This window comes from Lacerta agilis, chromosome 13 (genome assembly GCF_009819535.1).
Source record: "Lacerta agilis isolate rLacAgi1 chromosome 13, rLacAgi1.pri, whole genome shotgun sequence".
Lineage (NCBI taxonomy): Eukaryota > Metazoa > Chordata > Lepidosauria > Squamata > Lacertidae > Lacerta > Lacerta agilis.
Window position 1 is genome coordinate 40,005,414 of NC_046324.1, and position 13,937 is coordinate 40,019,350.

The window sequence follows — 13,937 nt, forward strand, 5'->3', positions numbered from 1 at the left end:
TTGGGAGAAGGAGAACTGTTGCTACTGTTAAGCAACAGGGAGTCAAAACAAAATATAAAATCAAAAATCCTTCCAGTAGCACCTTAGAGACCAACTAAGATTGTACTTGGTATGAGCTTTTGTGTGCATGCACACTTCTTCAGATACACTGAAACAGGGAGTCAGAAATCCTTGGTCATCTGCTACAAATCACACCCCTAATGTAAGCTGTCGCCTGAACCCTTTAAACTCATGACACCAAGAACTGAACCTGCGACCTTCCACATGAAAAGCATATGTTCTACTACTGAGCTATGGTCCTTCATATAAGGGAAGTGTATTATAGTGCACAATCTGTACAATACATTAGTCTTCAGGACACATTATAGGTCACAGCCTGACCTAGGATGAGTCACAACAGCAGCACTGCCACCATACAAATGTACAGTGAAATAATAATAATTAAAAAATAGTCCCCAAATGTATGCTTCAGCTACAGGTGGATACCAGGTCTGAAAAGACAGACAGAGGCCAACAAAAGTCAAAGTCTAGGAGGTCACACTGTCTATTGGCATCCTCTTCTTTATGCTCATTGTTACCCCCTTGCAGAACCTGGGAGGATGGGGAGCAAAAGGTGCCTCATGATGTTCTTGTAAAGAAGCTGGTAAAATGTGGGCTGGACAAGGCTACCATTCAGTGGATTTGTAACTGGCTGACTGACCGAACACAAAGGGTACTCATTAACGGCCCCTCTTCATCCTGGAGAGAAGTGACTAGTGGGGTGCCACAGGGTTCTGTGTTGGGCCCAGTCTTATTCAACATCTTTATCAATGACTTGGATGATGGGCTTGAGAGCATCCTGATCAAGTTTGCAGATGACACCAAATTGGGAGGGGTGGCTAATACCCCTGAGGACAGGATCACAATTCAAAATGACCTTAACAGATTAGAGAACTGGGCCAAAGCAAACAAGATGAATTTTAACAGGGATAAATGTAAAGTACTACACTTGGGCAAAAAAAATGAAAGGCACAAATACAGGATGGGTGACACCTGGCTTGAGAGCAGTACGTGTGAAAAGGATCTAGGAGTCTTGGTAGACCATAAACTTGACATGAGTCAACAGTGTGATGCAGCAGCTAAAAAAGCCAATGCAATTCTGGGCTGCATCAATAGGAGTATAGCATCTAGATCAAGGGAAGTAATAGTACCACTGTATTCCGCTCTGGTCAGACCTCACCTGGAATACTGTGTCCAGTTCTGGGCACCACAGTTCAAGAAGGATACTGACAAGCTGGAACGTGTCCAGAGGAGGGCAACCAAAATGGTCAAAGGCCTGGAAACGATGCCTTATGAGGAACGGCTTAGGGAGCTGGGTATGTTTAGCCTGGAGAAGAGAAGGTTAAGGGGTGATATGATAGCCGTGTTCAAATATATAAAAGGATGTCATATAGAGGAGGGTGAAAGGTTGTTTTCTGCTGCTCCAGAGAAGCGGACACGGGGCAATGGATTCAAACTACAAGAAAGAAGATTCCACCTAAACATTAGGAAGAACTTCCTGACAGTAAGAGCTGTCCGACAGTGGAATTTGCTGCCAAGGAGTGTGGTGGAGTCTCCTTCTTTGGAGGTCTTTAAGCGGAGGCTTGACAGCCATCTGTCAGGAATGCTTTGATGGTGTTTCCTGCTTGGCAGGGGGTTGGACTGGATGGCCCTTGTGGTCTCTTCCAACTCTAGGATTCTATGATTCTATGAAAACTAGATCTAGTGTGTTTTGCCTGCCATTGGCTCTAGCTACATCAGCCATCGGCTCTGTCTCCAGCCACTGCTGGGCTCCTTGCCTTCTGCCCTACTAGTCCCAACAGGCACCAAACCCTTGCTTCCTTAAGCCATCACCCCAGCTCCTTGCCTCTCCATTGGTGCCCCAGTTCTCCTACCTGTTCCATTTTGGGTGAGTTTAAAATAACAGCAGCAGCAGCATCCCACAAGCAAGTGATTGGACTATCATGACCACAAGCATCGCACAGGGCCTGGAGCATGTTCCTCCCCAGCCTCTGTGTGTGTGTGTGTGCGCGCGCGCGTGTGTTTTTCTCTCCATGCAGGAGGGAGGCTGAACTTGCCTATGACTGACAGCCAGCTGGGACTTCCTGTGTGTGTGGGTTTGCTGCTGCTAGTTCAACAGAGCCTTAACGCTTTGTGTGCAAGGCGAATAAGAAAAAAAGGGGGGGGGGGACGAAACACAGGCAAGCAGAAAGATCTGGGGGTGGGTAAGTAGCGGGGATCTCTTTTGCCGGGGCTTTTCTGAATGCACACGGAGGAGGGGAAAGAGGGATTCACGAGAAGCCAGCCAGCCAGCCAGCCGCTGGAGGAGGAAGAGGAAGAGGCTGCACTGCGGAATAACGGGAGCTAAAAGAGGAAGAGGTTTGTAGCCGCCGCCGCTGCTTGTCGCTGATCCAGCAACTCAGGTATTTAGCTATGGTCCCCTCTGGCATTGCACGCGCAGCCTGCTCTTGTCCCCCTAGCGCTATGGATTGGGGATCTCCTCTGATCTCTTCTCCCCCCCCCCTCTCTCCATCCCTCCTTCCTCCCTTGCTTGCTTTTGGCAGCTGTTCCCCCAGCAACAATGGCTGAGAGAATTAATTCAGCACAAAGGGCTGTTGCTGATGGAGACGGTGGAAGAGGGAGGGGGGAAGAGGATGAAGGATACCCCTCCTTCTCCATCGAGAGCGAGAAAGAGGGAGAGAGAGACTGCGATGGTGCTTTGTTGGGGGGTGTAGGAGGCACTGGGAATGCTTGGGGAGACAGACAGCCTTTCCCCATGTATAAATCAAACCCCAGCAAGGGATGAGGATGTTGGCTGACTGCAACCCCTCAGTCTGAATCACTCACAGTGTTAGAGATGTTGCTCTTTTGGGAAGGATGCACAAGCAAGGGGAGGAGGTTTCCCTTGCTGCGCAGCTCTAAAGCCGTGAAATTTTATTTATTTGTTGCTCCATTTTTTTCAGTTTTCTCCCAAATTTTAATCTTCTTCGAGTAATTTGAGATTTCAGTTTGACAAGAGATTGGACCTGCCATTCCTCCTCTCTTAGAAGTCTTGTGGGGATCACCTTCCAAAAATATGTGATGTCAGGTCCTCTGCCAATGGGGGATCCTTGCATACAAAACACATCCAAATCTTGGACCTACACTTACCTAAAGAGAGGGAAACGCAATCAGTGATCGGCACTGCACAGTCCGCTCTCTTGTTTGCACATCCCGATCAATCTCAGTTGCAGTTCAAACACGTGTCATTTTATTTTGGATGAGCTTGGTGTCCGAAATGCATTGACTGAAGGAATGGGTCATTCGCCCTCTTGTTTGCTTTGATGAAAGAGAAGAGCTGGTTATTGTCTTTCGCTAACAAATATTGTTTCCATGAGATATTTTTTCTGCACTAATATCTATAACCATAAATACACACCAAAAAAAGGTGTGGAGGTGCTATTCTCTGTACCACATTTGCTGGAAAATGAACTAAACGATTCAGAATTTGACAAAGAATTGTATGCAATGGTTTGAATGAATGGTTTCTTTAGAATTTGCAGAGATAGGAGAGGAAATAGCTTTGAGGTGTTCTGTATGCCAAAAGGCCAAACCACCAGCTCAGCAGGTCCATTAGATAAAGATCATTTTCTCCAAAACCAGTGTCCAATTATTACTATGAAAAAATATTTAATAGCAAACCAGTAGGGTATTTTTTTTGCTCCATGATGCAGAAGTGGCAGAAGATTATGTCGAAAGATCATTTTCACTTTTTTGGGGGGGGGGTAAACTTCTAATGAAGAGCCTACGACTTTTAACACACTGAACATTTAAGGACTGCTACACTGTAGGTTTGCTATTTACGCCTTTTGGGTGAGAACATGCAGTGTATATTCTATGTTGCTGGCAGATGATTTGATAAGACTGAGGTACTGAAACTTACTTTTCGCCCAGAACTTGAAAACTTGATTTCTGTCCAGTTTTGTACACCTGAAGACTTTGGAGAATGGCTTATGCTTCTTTAAACACCATGCCGTTTTCTCACCCAGGTTTGTTGTCTGTTTACAGTCACAAAGATGGCTGCTTCGTCCTCTTGCAATGTGGAAGACGACGAGAGCCTGAAGGGATGTGAACGCTACGTTCAGAAGCATAACATCCAGCAGATTCTGAAAGAGTGCATTGTCAACCTCTGCATAGCAAAACCTGACCGGCCGATGAAGTTCTTGAGAGAACATTTTGAGAAACTGGAGAAGGTCAGTGATTGTCGAATATGCACAGGGGCAAAGGGCAGAAATGTAGCAGCAGGGCAAAATCAAAGATACTTCCAGTATTTAGGAAGCTGCTTCTTGTTGACTGAGACCCTTGGTTTGTCTAGCTCTGTGATGTTTACATCATGGGAAGGTGTGAGGTGGCAGTGCTGTGGGCCTGAATCACAGTTCTTTCGTGGCAACCTCTATACATCCTGTTTGGGCTTGGGGGAGAAATTTTATTAATTTTAAGGTGAATCTACCTATTCTGCACTTTCTGACTCAATATATGAACTGGAACAAAGCCATCCTTTGAAATTTGCATTTCTCCAAATTTTTCAGTGCAGTTTTCTGGCCAAGTAATGTGTACAAGAATGCATATGGTGCGGGTAAAGTGTGCATAGAAAGGCATATATTCATGAAAGTAACATGCAGAATGCATTACATTTGTTGAAATTGCTTGCAAAAACATATTTGGTTGTGCACCAAAAGGTGTGTATTAGGAGAAATTTCACAACAGCGCTGATGGATTACCATCAGAGAGAAAAAGGAATTCACAAACCAATGTGGAGATCTAGAGAAGTGAAGCATGGGGAAATGAGAAACAGAGAGAAACCGAAACAGACAGATTCACCTATCCCTAACTCCTGCCCCTTCCTACTTTTTATAAACAAAAAACAAAGTGAAATCTTTGCTTACAGGACGCCTGGCTGCGTTATAGCATGCAGTGCTGAAACCTCAGCCACCCACCACCTAAATTTCCCAGAGGAATCTTTACATATAAATCAGAATATGCAAATTTCATGCAGAGTTATGTCCATTGCTGTGCCCGATGCCAAGGGCTCCCACAAGTGTGGCAATCACTGAGCCCAGTGTGTACATCTACCGTGCAATGGTGTAAAACAACATTCATAGATGGTTCTAAACTTTAGGTAGCACAGTCACAACATTATGATATTGTAAGCCTCTACGTTAGTGGGGATGAGGGATACCCACAGCTTTCGGGCTCTTGTCCTGGAAACTGGGAAATGTCAGCAGACTCTCTCCACAATCTGTTGGATGCAAGAATGGGACTGTCCTCTTTGGATTCTCTGTTTGTCCAGACCTTGGGACATGGTGCTGAGGAGCCTGGTGTGGGGGAGATAAAACTGTAGCAATCTAAAAGCAACCAGCCAAGCTCCAGCATTTGAAATGATAAAGAGTTTATTTCGGTAAAGAACAGTGATTAAAGAAGGGGGGGACAGAGATAAGCAGAGTACAAGATAAAATAAAACGCAAACTTAGCATCTAGCTAGCCTAACACTTTCAGCAAACAACAGCGTTCAACTTGAATGCCTGGCATAAGCAGGAATGGTCAAGATTTTTATTCATTGTTTATCTGTAAGATTTCTTGCCCGCCCTTCACCGTAAGGTCCCAGGGTGGGTTGCAACAATATAATATACAGTTACAAACACAGATTAAACGGTTACAGGTATTTTAAAAAGCCAAGAAAAAGCATTCCAAACTGAACAGTATACATCCAGCAAATGAGGAGGGTCCCACAAAACAAAATACCCATCAGAGACCAAGGAAAAGATTCAGTTACAGGTAGGTAGCCGTGTTGGTCTGCCATAGTCAAAACAAAATAAAATAAAAAAATTCCTTCCAGTAGCACCTTAGAGACCAACTAGGTTTGTTCTTGGTATGAGCTTTCGTGTGCACGCACACTTCTTCAGATACACTGAAACAGAAGCTTCTGTTTCAGTGTATCTGAAGAAGTGTGCATGCACACGAAAGCTCATACCAAGAACAAGGTAAAGATGTTTCTTTGTGGCATACGGCAAAAGTGAGATGCAGGTGGTAAATGAGCCTCTGTGGGGATGGAGTGCCACAATTTAGGGTCTGCCACAGGTAATGCCCACTCCCAGACCAGCTTTCCCCACACTTCTGAGAATGGGCGTAGCCAGGATTTATCTTTTTTTGGGGGGGGGCAAGCTTTGTGTTTTTTTGGGGGGGCAGAACCGAGTTATCTGTGATGCAATTGGTCAGCTAGTTAAGCATTTTTATTTATTTGATTGGGAGGGCAGCTGCACACCCTGGCTACGCCCATGCTTCTGAGGCTGGTAAAAGTACCCTGCAGACCTTCTTCATGCCTGAAGACCAGCAGAAGAGGCCCTCTTGGGAGTTCCACCACTCTCAGAAGTTCGGGGGGGGGTGTTGTGGTGGCTCAGGAGAGGGCATTATTTGTGCCAGCTCTTAGCTTGCAGAACTCCCTCCCCACAGAAGTGTGTCTGGCACCTTTCTTGTATAGTTTCCCGCCATATGCTGAAGACATATATTTTTGCCCTGGCCTTTGACCCTTGAGATATTTCTTTTCGGAACCTATCCCCCATTTCTGTGACTGAAATTTGTTTTAACTGTTTTTTAATGATTGAATTTTAAATTGCTGCAACCTGCCTTGGGACCTTATGGTGAAGGGTGGATAGGGAGCAGCAGCAGCAGCAGCAGCAGCAGCAGCAGCAGCAATTAAATAACAACAATAATTTTAGAGAGCCACTGTGGTGGTTTATTGACTAGAGTGTAGGACTAGGACAATGGACAAGAGGGTTTGAATCCCCATTCAGCCATGAAGCTCACTGGGTGACCTCAGGCCAGTCACTGCCTCTCAGCCTAACCTACCTCACAGGGTTGTTGTAGTGATTAAGGAGGGAGAGAACCATTTATGCCACGTTGATCTCCTTGGGGGGAAAGCTGGGATATTATTATTATTCATAATAATGATAATCATACCAAATGAGTCTCTTTGGCCCATCTTAACACCCAAGAGGGCCTGTGGGGATGAAGGTGGTCTTTCAGATATTTAGGACCTAAGTTGTCCTGGTGAAGACAAAAACAAGTTAAAATCACCTCACGTACGCTTGGGTGACAGATGGGTGGATAAGAGAAGCCCAGCTCATAGAGAGAGAGGACTGTGGGGCAGCCAGAGGCAGACAAGTGCACTTGCTTGACTTGGAGGTGATCATTGCTTTAGGGAGTGAAAGGGGAGAAAATCAGAAGGATCACCTCTAGTGTTCCTGTAGAGCAGAGTTAACTAAAGAATTAACTATCATGTTTTGGGAGTGGGGGGAGCGGTTGCTTGAGATGTGACTATCCCAGGCATAGGCAAACTCGGCCCTCCAGATGTTTTGGGACTACAACTCCCATCATCCCTAGCTAACAGGACCAGTGGTCAGGGATGATAGTCTCAAAACATCTGGAAGGCCGAGTTTGCCTATGCCTGGTCTACCCAGTCTTTCAGTGATGAAGTCTTTCAAATAAGGAAAGGTATAGAAGGAGAGGTGGGATTTTGTGCAGGCCCTTTTGACATCTGAATCTGAATCTTCCTTGGATAACTCTGTGACACTTTCATCGCAAGGCTTTTGGAAGAGGATTAGACAAATTCACAGAGGGCAAGGCTATCGATGGTGCTGTAACGCTGAGCTCCTGCACCTGTTGCATTGTCATATATGCAAAAGAACACAGGACAGATCCTGAGATGTGCAGTTTGGCTTGTATTACTGACCCAGGCAAGATCATTGTTTGCCATTTTATTCAATTTATGCTGTGCTTTTCAACTGAGGTTGATTTCCAAGAGGAATTACAATTAACATTGGTATGTGTGTATGTAAAAATGAACAGCTATATCAGTTTCAGTTCTCAGTTTCTCAGTTTCAAGTCTGAAATTTAGTTCTCCACATTTCTGTAGCAGTTTGCATTTTTTCTTTTTTCTTAAAAAAAAATCCTAATTAAAATCTGTCAATGTTTGGGTGCAAAATTATTCTTAATAAACATATTTTTGTGTGGGGGTTTCAACTAATGTATGTATTTTGGCAGGCAACTTGCCATAACAAAATGCATTTCTGTATGTTCCTTTTCAACAATAGATTCATTGTGTGAGAGAGAGCTCCGTCAGTAGAGCATGAGACTCTTAATCTCACAGTCATGGGTTTGAGCCCTATGTTGGGCAAAAGATTCCCGCATTGCAGGGGGTTGGGCCAGATGACCCTCGTGGTCCCTTCCAACTTTGTAATTCTGTGATCCCGTGTCTTATGGGAGAGGTACATGTTCTGTAAACAGGCACATTCGATAGGTAGATCGTGATCTACCAGTAGATCACAGGATGACTTTGGTAGATTACTGATAGATCACTGGCTCCCCCAAAAAAGCTCAACAAGTTTGGCTCCTCTAAAAAAAGCTCAACATTTTTGCCCTGCACCCCTAAGAAAACGTGGCTCAACAACTTTGACCTGAACCCCAAAAAAGGAGGTAGGTCACTGCCAGTTTTTAACTCTGTGAGTAGATCACAGTCTCTTGGGAGTTGGCCACCCCTGTATAACAATTTTATGCACATTTTCCCCAATATATGAATTTTTTTTTAATTACAGTGCTGCAAACAAGCAGTGTATTTTTTTAATTAAAAACAAAAACATTGCTTGTTTGCAGCACTGTACCACAACATTTGAGGGATTTTGTTGTTCCCGCAAGGGGACAATGACAATAAAGATCTATTCTATTCTATTCTATTCTATTCTATTCTATTCTATTTGGAGAAGCTGAATTATGAAGGATGGCTTTGTTTCACTTCTTGTATTGTTTCAGACAGTGCAAATTAAGTTGTTTCACCTTTAAATGTGCACTGAGCCACTGTTCTCCCCCATCCCTCTGTGTGTGGCATTCTCCTGTGGCTCCTGGCCCTTGATGATTCAGTCCAGGTTCTTTGCTGGGGTGTGGGGAGAGCAGAAGGAGCTGGTCCCGTCCCCCCCAGGGCCTGGCTGATGGGTAAAGATGCTAAGGCACTTTGTCTCCGACCAGGAAGTGTGGTTGTGCAGAGACACTCAAGATGTTTGAGCAAAGACTCTAAAGGAGTGCAGGGTTTTGAATGCAGGTTCTGAAACCTCGTCATTTGGTTTGCCTCTTGGTTGTGTAGCTCACCTTCCCCCTTCATACACGATGCCAACGGGCGAGTGTTTTGTATGTAACGCATAATAATAATAATCTACTGTTCCGCCGTGTTTCCAAAACACATTTTGAACTGTGCCAAAGGCAGACTTTCATCTTCAGTACGTGAGAAAGAAGCTTTGTGTCTTAAAGCTTGGCTTCTTGTCAACAAGGAACAATGCAAGCTCGGCTAAATTATGGATACGTACTTTTAAAATATGTTTTCTCCTCAGTTATTAGTATCTTCGAAAAGTGTGGCGGTATGGTGGAGGTCAGAAGAGAGCCCCCCTCAGTTCTCTTCCAAAATTCAGCTTATAAAAAAGAGGCCCGTTGAGTATTCCCCAATGAGTAGGTTTTACACACATTCAGACCATACATTGAAAACACTCTTCTACCACTTTAATAGCCATGGATTTCCTCCCAAAGAATTATGGGAAGTGCTGATAGCAATTCTGAACACCTTTAACAAACTACAGTTCCCAGAATTCTTTGGGGGAAGCCAACGGCCCTTAAAATGGCACGAGTGCTTCAGGATTATGGTGTGGATGTGGCCACAGTGTGATGGGGGAACTAGTTTTTGAGCTTGCCTTGTCAGACTCTGAAGTTGAGGGTAGGCAGGCAGGCCTCTCAGATACCTGTGGGCTGCCACCTGAGTTAAAACATGCACAGAGACAGGCCAGCCCAAAGCCAGAAATTTGACTGAGCAGAGGAGGAAAGAGATGGACTTCCCCATAACAACTTTGAGTCAGGAGTGGCTGGTGCCTGTTGATACTGGTAGGGAAGAAGGCAATGAGGCCAACAGTAGGGGGGGATCTACAGCCAATGACAGAAAAGCCAACTAATTCTAGATTTGTCCCCTTTTTCCTGCCTGCTCAGTTCTATAAGTGCTCAGGTAAGGAAGGGAAGGGCTTCTGAGACCCAGTTCAGCTGGCCACCATTTGTATAGACTTCCTTGCCTAACAGTCACTCTCTGATTGAGTACTGGGATTTTACTGTTTTATTGCTATGTTCTTGCTTTTATCTGATTTTTTTATGAAGTACCTGCACCCCCCTCTCTCTTTTCTGCCCATGGCAGCCATTTTGCACGTTAATCAAGATACAAGTACTGGCACCTCGTTTTGTACCCCCCCCAAAAAAGCATTGGTTGCATGTGTTTCTGTTTCACGCCCTCATTGGGTGTTATTCCCTGAATGGCAAATGTCCTTGAACTTTGACCATTCCTCTTGCCTGCCCGGATGGCCGACAGAGAGGAGTGTGTGAATGTATGTAGAAACCAATCTACCGTACAGAGATGAAATTTACGTTAGTTGCGTTTCCCACTTTTGCGTCTGTCCCCATTGATGACTGCCATGTGGCCCTCAGAAGGGAATGTGACCCTCAGGCTGAAAAAAGGTTCTGTGCTCCTGAGGTAACTCACTAGGACATCTGGTGCTTCATTGGGGCTGCTTGGCCCATTTTCAACACGACACCCACTCGCCAGCACTCGCTAGACCTGGAATTCGACTCTCTGGCCCAGAGATCTGTAGCATCTTGGGCTTGAGGAGCTCTGGTTCAGTGTTGGACCACTGACCCTCAGCCTCTAGCCCAGTTTTCTTCAACCTTGGGTACCCAGGCATTGATGGACTACAACTCCCATCATCCCCAGCCAGCTTATAATAATAATAATAATAATAATAATAATAATTTTATTCCCCGCCCTTCCCCGCCAAACCGGGCTCAGGGTGGCTAACACCAATCAAATCACAACAAAAACATAAAACAATTCATTAAAATACAGATTAAAATACAATTTAAAATTTAATTTAGACTGCAGCCTCATTTTTAAGTAGCCCACCACTCACACCAAAAGAATGAAACATCAGGGTTAAATTGAAACCAACCCAAAGGCCAGGTGGAACAGCTCCGTCTTGCAGGCCCTGCGGAAAGATGTCAAATCCCACAGGGCCCTGGTCTCTTGTGACAGACTGCTCCACCAAGTCGGGGCCAGTACTGTACTGAGAAGGCCCTGGCCCTAGTTGAAGCCAACATAGCATCCTTGTGGCTCGGGACCTCCAAAAAGTTATTATTTAAGGACATTAAGGTCCTACCCGGGACATACCTGGAGAGGCGGTCCCTTAGGTAGAGGGTCCTAAGCCGCATAGGGCTTTAAATGTCAAAACCAGCACCTTAAACCTGACCCTGTACTCCACCGGGAGCCAGTGCAGCTGGCAAAGCACTGAATGAATGTGGTCCCATGGCAAAGACCCCGTGAGGAGCCTCGCCGCGGCATTCTGCACCCGCTGGAGTTTCTGGGTCAGCTTTAGGGGCAGCCCCGTGTAGAGCGAGTTACGATAATCAAGTCTGGAGGTGACCGTCGCATGGATCACTGTGGCCAGATCAGGGCAAGAGAGGTAGGGGGCCAACTGCCTAATATGGCGGAGATGGAAAAATGCCACCTTTGCTATGGCTGTAACCTGAACCTCCATGGAAAGTGAGGCATCAAAGGTTACACCCAAACTCCTGACAGAAGGCGCTGGCACTAATTGTGCCCCCGCAAGAGATGGGAGTTGGCCCCCCAACCCCATGTCGTCTTGACCCAATGGTCAGGGATGATGGGACTGCTTTAGTCCTGGAAATTGCCAGACTCTTGGGCTATGACTAGGGTGCCCTATCTTCTGTTTGAAAAATGTCGGAGGACTGCCTTCTATTTGAAGGGTGTGTACTCCCTAGTTCAGCTTAAAGACAAACACCCCTCAGAAGGGAGAACAGGTGTGGGACCTTGAAGTTAGCAGCACCTGGAAAGCAGACTGAACAGGCACACAGGTTTCCTGGTCACAGTGACAACAACAACAACAACAACAACAACAACATACTTTACTATTCATACCCCACCCATCTGGTTGGGTTTCCTCAACCACTCTGGGCGACTCCCAACAGAATATTAAAAACACGATAAAACATCAAACATAAAAACTTCCCTAAATAGATGTCTTCTAAAAGTCAGATAGTTGTTTATTTCCTTGACAACTGATGGAATAGTGTTCCACAGGGCGGGCGCCACTACCGAGAAGACCCTCTGCCTGGTTCCCTACTAGGATGGGGTATATTGAATGTCTATTTAAATTATAGTAATTATTCCCAATTATCTTCATCTTTACATGTAAACTAGTGCATGCAATTGATAGGCAAATTGGTGTCCTGTTTTGTTCTCTCTGTTTTTGGAAATGGCTAAGTGGCCACCTTAGTCGTTAGGACATGTAGCCAGATTGGCCCCAAGGTGAGCCAGGAGGATTACGGACTTTGGTACCAAGTATCCTAATTTGAAGGGGACATGGGTGGCGCTGTGGGTTAAACCACTGAGCCTAGGGCTTGCTGATCGATCGGAAGGTCGGCGGTTCGAATCCCTGTGATGGGGTGAGCTCCCATTGCTTGGTCCCTGCTCCTGCCAACCTAGCAGTTCGAAAGCACATCAAAGTGCAAGTAGATAAATAGGTACCACTCTGGTGGGAAGGTAAACGGCGTTTCCGTGCGCTGCTCTGGTTTGCCAGAAGCGGCTTAGTCATGCTGGCCACATGACCCGGAAGCTGTACACCGGCTCCCTCGGCCAGTAAAGCGAGATGAGCGCCGCAACCCCAGAGTCGTCCGCGACTGGACCTAATGGTTGGGGTCCCTTTACCTTTACCTATCCTAGTTTGATATCCCAGCAGTTCCCTTTCCCATCCAGCAGATGCTGGTGGCACAGTGAACCAGCGTAGGATTCTGACTCTGAAGCTCATGGTGTCTGCCATGTAGTCACTGGGGGGCTGCTCCATTAGGGCAAAGGGGGCACTGCCCTACCGGCTTCAGTCTGCCCTCAGCCAGCCAGCACTTACCTGCTTGTTTTCTTACTTGCAATCAGTCAGCTCCGCCTATCATTGGTTCTGGCTCCGCCTCCTGTTGGTCATTTGCCTTCCGCCTCACCATTTCTAATAGGCACCAGCCACCTTGCTAACTTTTTTCCTGTTGGAGTTATTGGCATCAGCTGAACTCAGACCCACCAACCTCTAAACTCAAGAGGGGGCGGGTGGTGTGTTGTTGTACAATCCTGCTTTAATCTTCAGCACAGCCGGAGTAGATTTGACCCCCCCCACCCCACCCCCACCCTAATAGTTGCCACCTTCCCTTATTAGTATCTTGACGTTTTGCAGAGCAAGCGTGGCCGTGTTTGCAGCTTAGCTTGACGTTACAGCTTAATGCATCATAAAAGCCATGTCTGCAGAGATGTGGGTATGAATTTTGCATGAAAAGCCTGCGTTTCAGAATGACGGCAGCTCTGTTTGGCTAAATGGGCTTTGAAGGATGGGGAATGTGCCTCCTTTGTGCTCGACATTGTGAAGCAGTCGAGAGAAAATGGGGATGGAGCCTTTGAGAAGGTCACTGCTTGTGAAGGAAAGTGAGGATGGAAGCAGAAATGGAGCAAGAATATTCGCTAAGTAGATTTTACCTTGATGAGATGTGTGAATGGATTATTTCAGAGGCAAGCAAGGCCTGGTTTTATTCATTTGTTCAACAAAATTTATACACTGCTTGATTGTAACAATACCTTTAAGTGATTTACAAGAAATATTAAAATTACCAGCAAAAGCAGCTAAAAATAAGTTGTTAAAAGCATTTGTCTAAATATATATATATCTCTAATGACCCTGATGTTGGGAAAGATGGAGGGCACAAGGAGAAGGGGACGACAGAGGATGAGATGGTTGGACAGTGTTCTCGAA

At 45.6% G+C, this 13,937-nt stretch overlaps 1 protein-coding gene across 3 annotated transcripts in view; it reads left to right on the forward strand.

Moving 5' to 3' along the window:
• Positions 1-2,306: 2,306 nt before the first annotated feature.
• PRKAR1B (protein kinase cAMP-dependent type I regulatory subunit beta) overlaps positions 2,307-13,937 on the forward strand; it is a 112,265-nt gene continuing 100,634 nt past the window's right edge. The window contains exons 1-2 of one of the 3 annotated variants that reach the window (XM_033166949.1): positions 2,307-2,441; positions 4,047-4,250. In XM_033166949.1, coding sequence (XP_033022840.1) covers positions 4,074-4,250 — 177 coding nt within the window. In that variant the 5' untranslated portion in view covers positions 2,307-2,441; positions 4,047-4,073. The remainder of the gene's footprint in view (positions 2,442-4,046; positions 4,251-13,937) is intronic. The other 2 variants (XM_033166948.1, XM_033166950.1) reach the window with 2 other exon arrangements.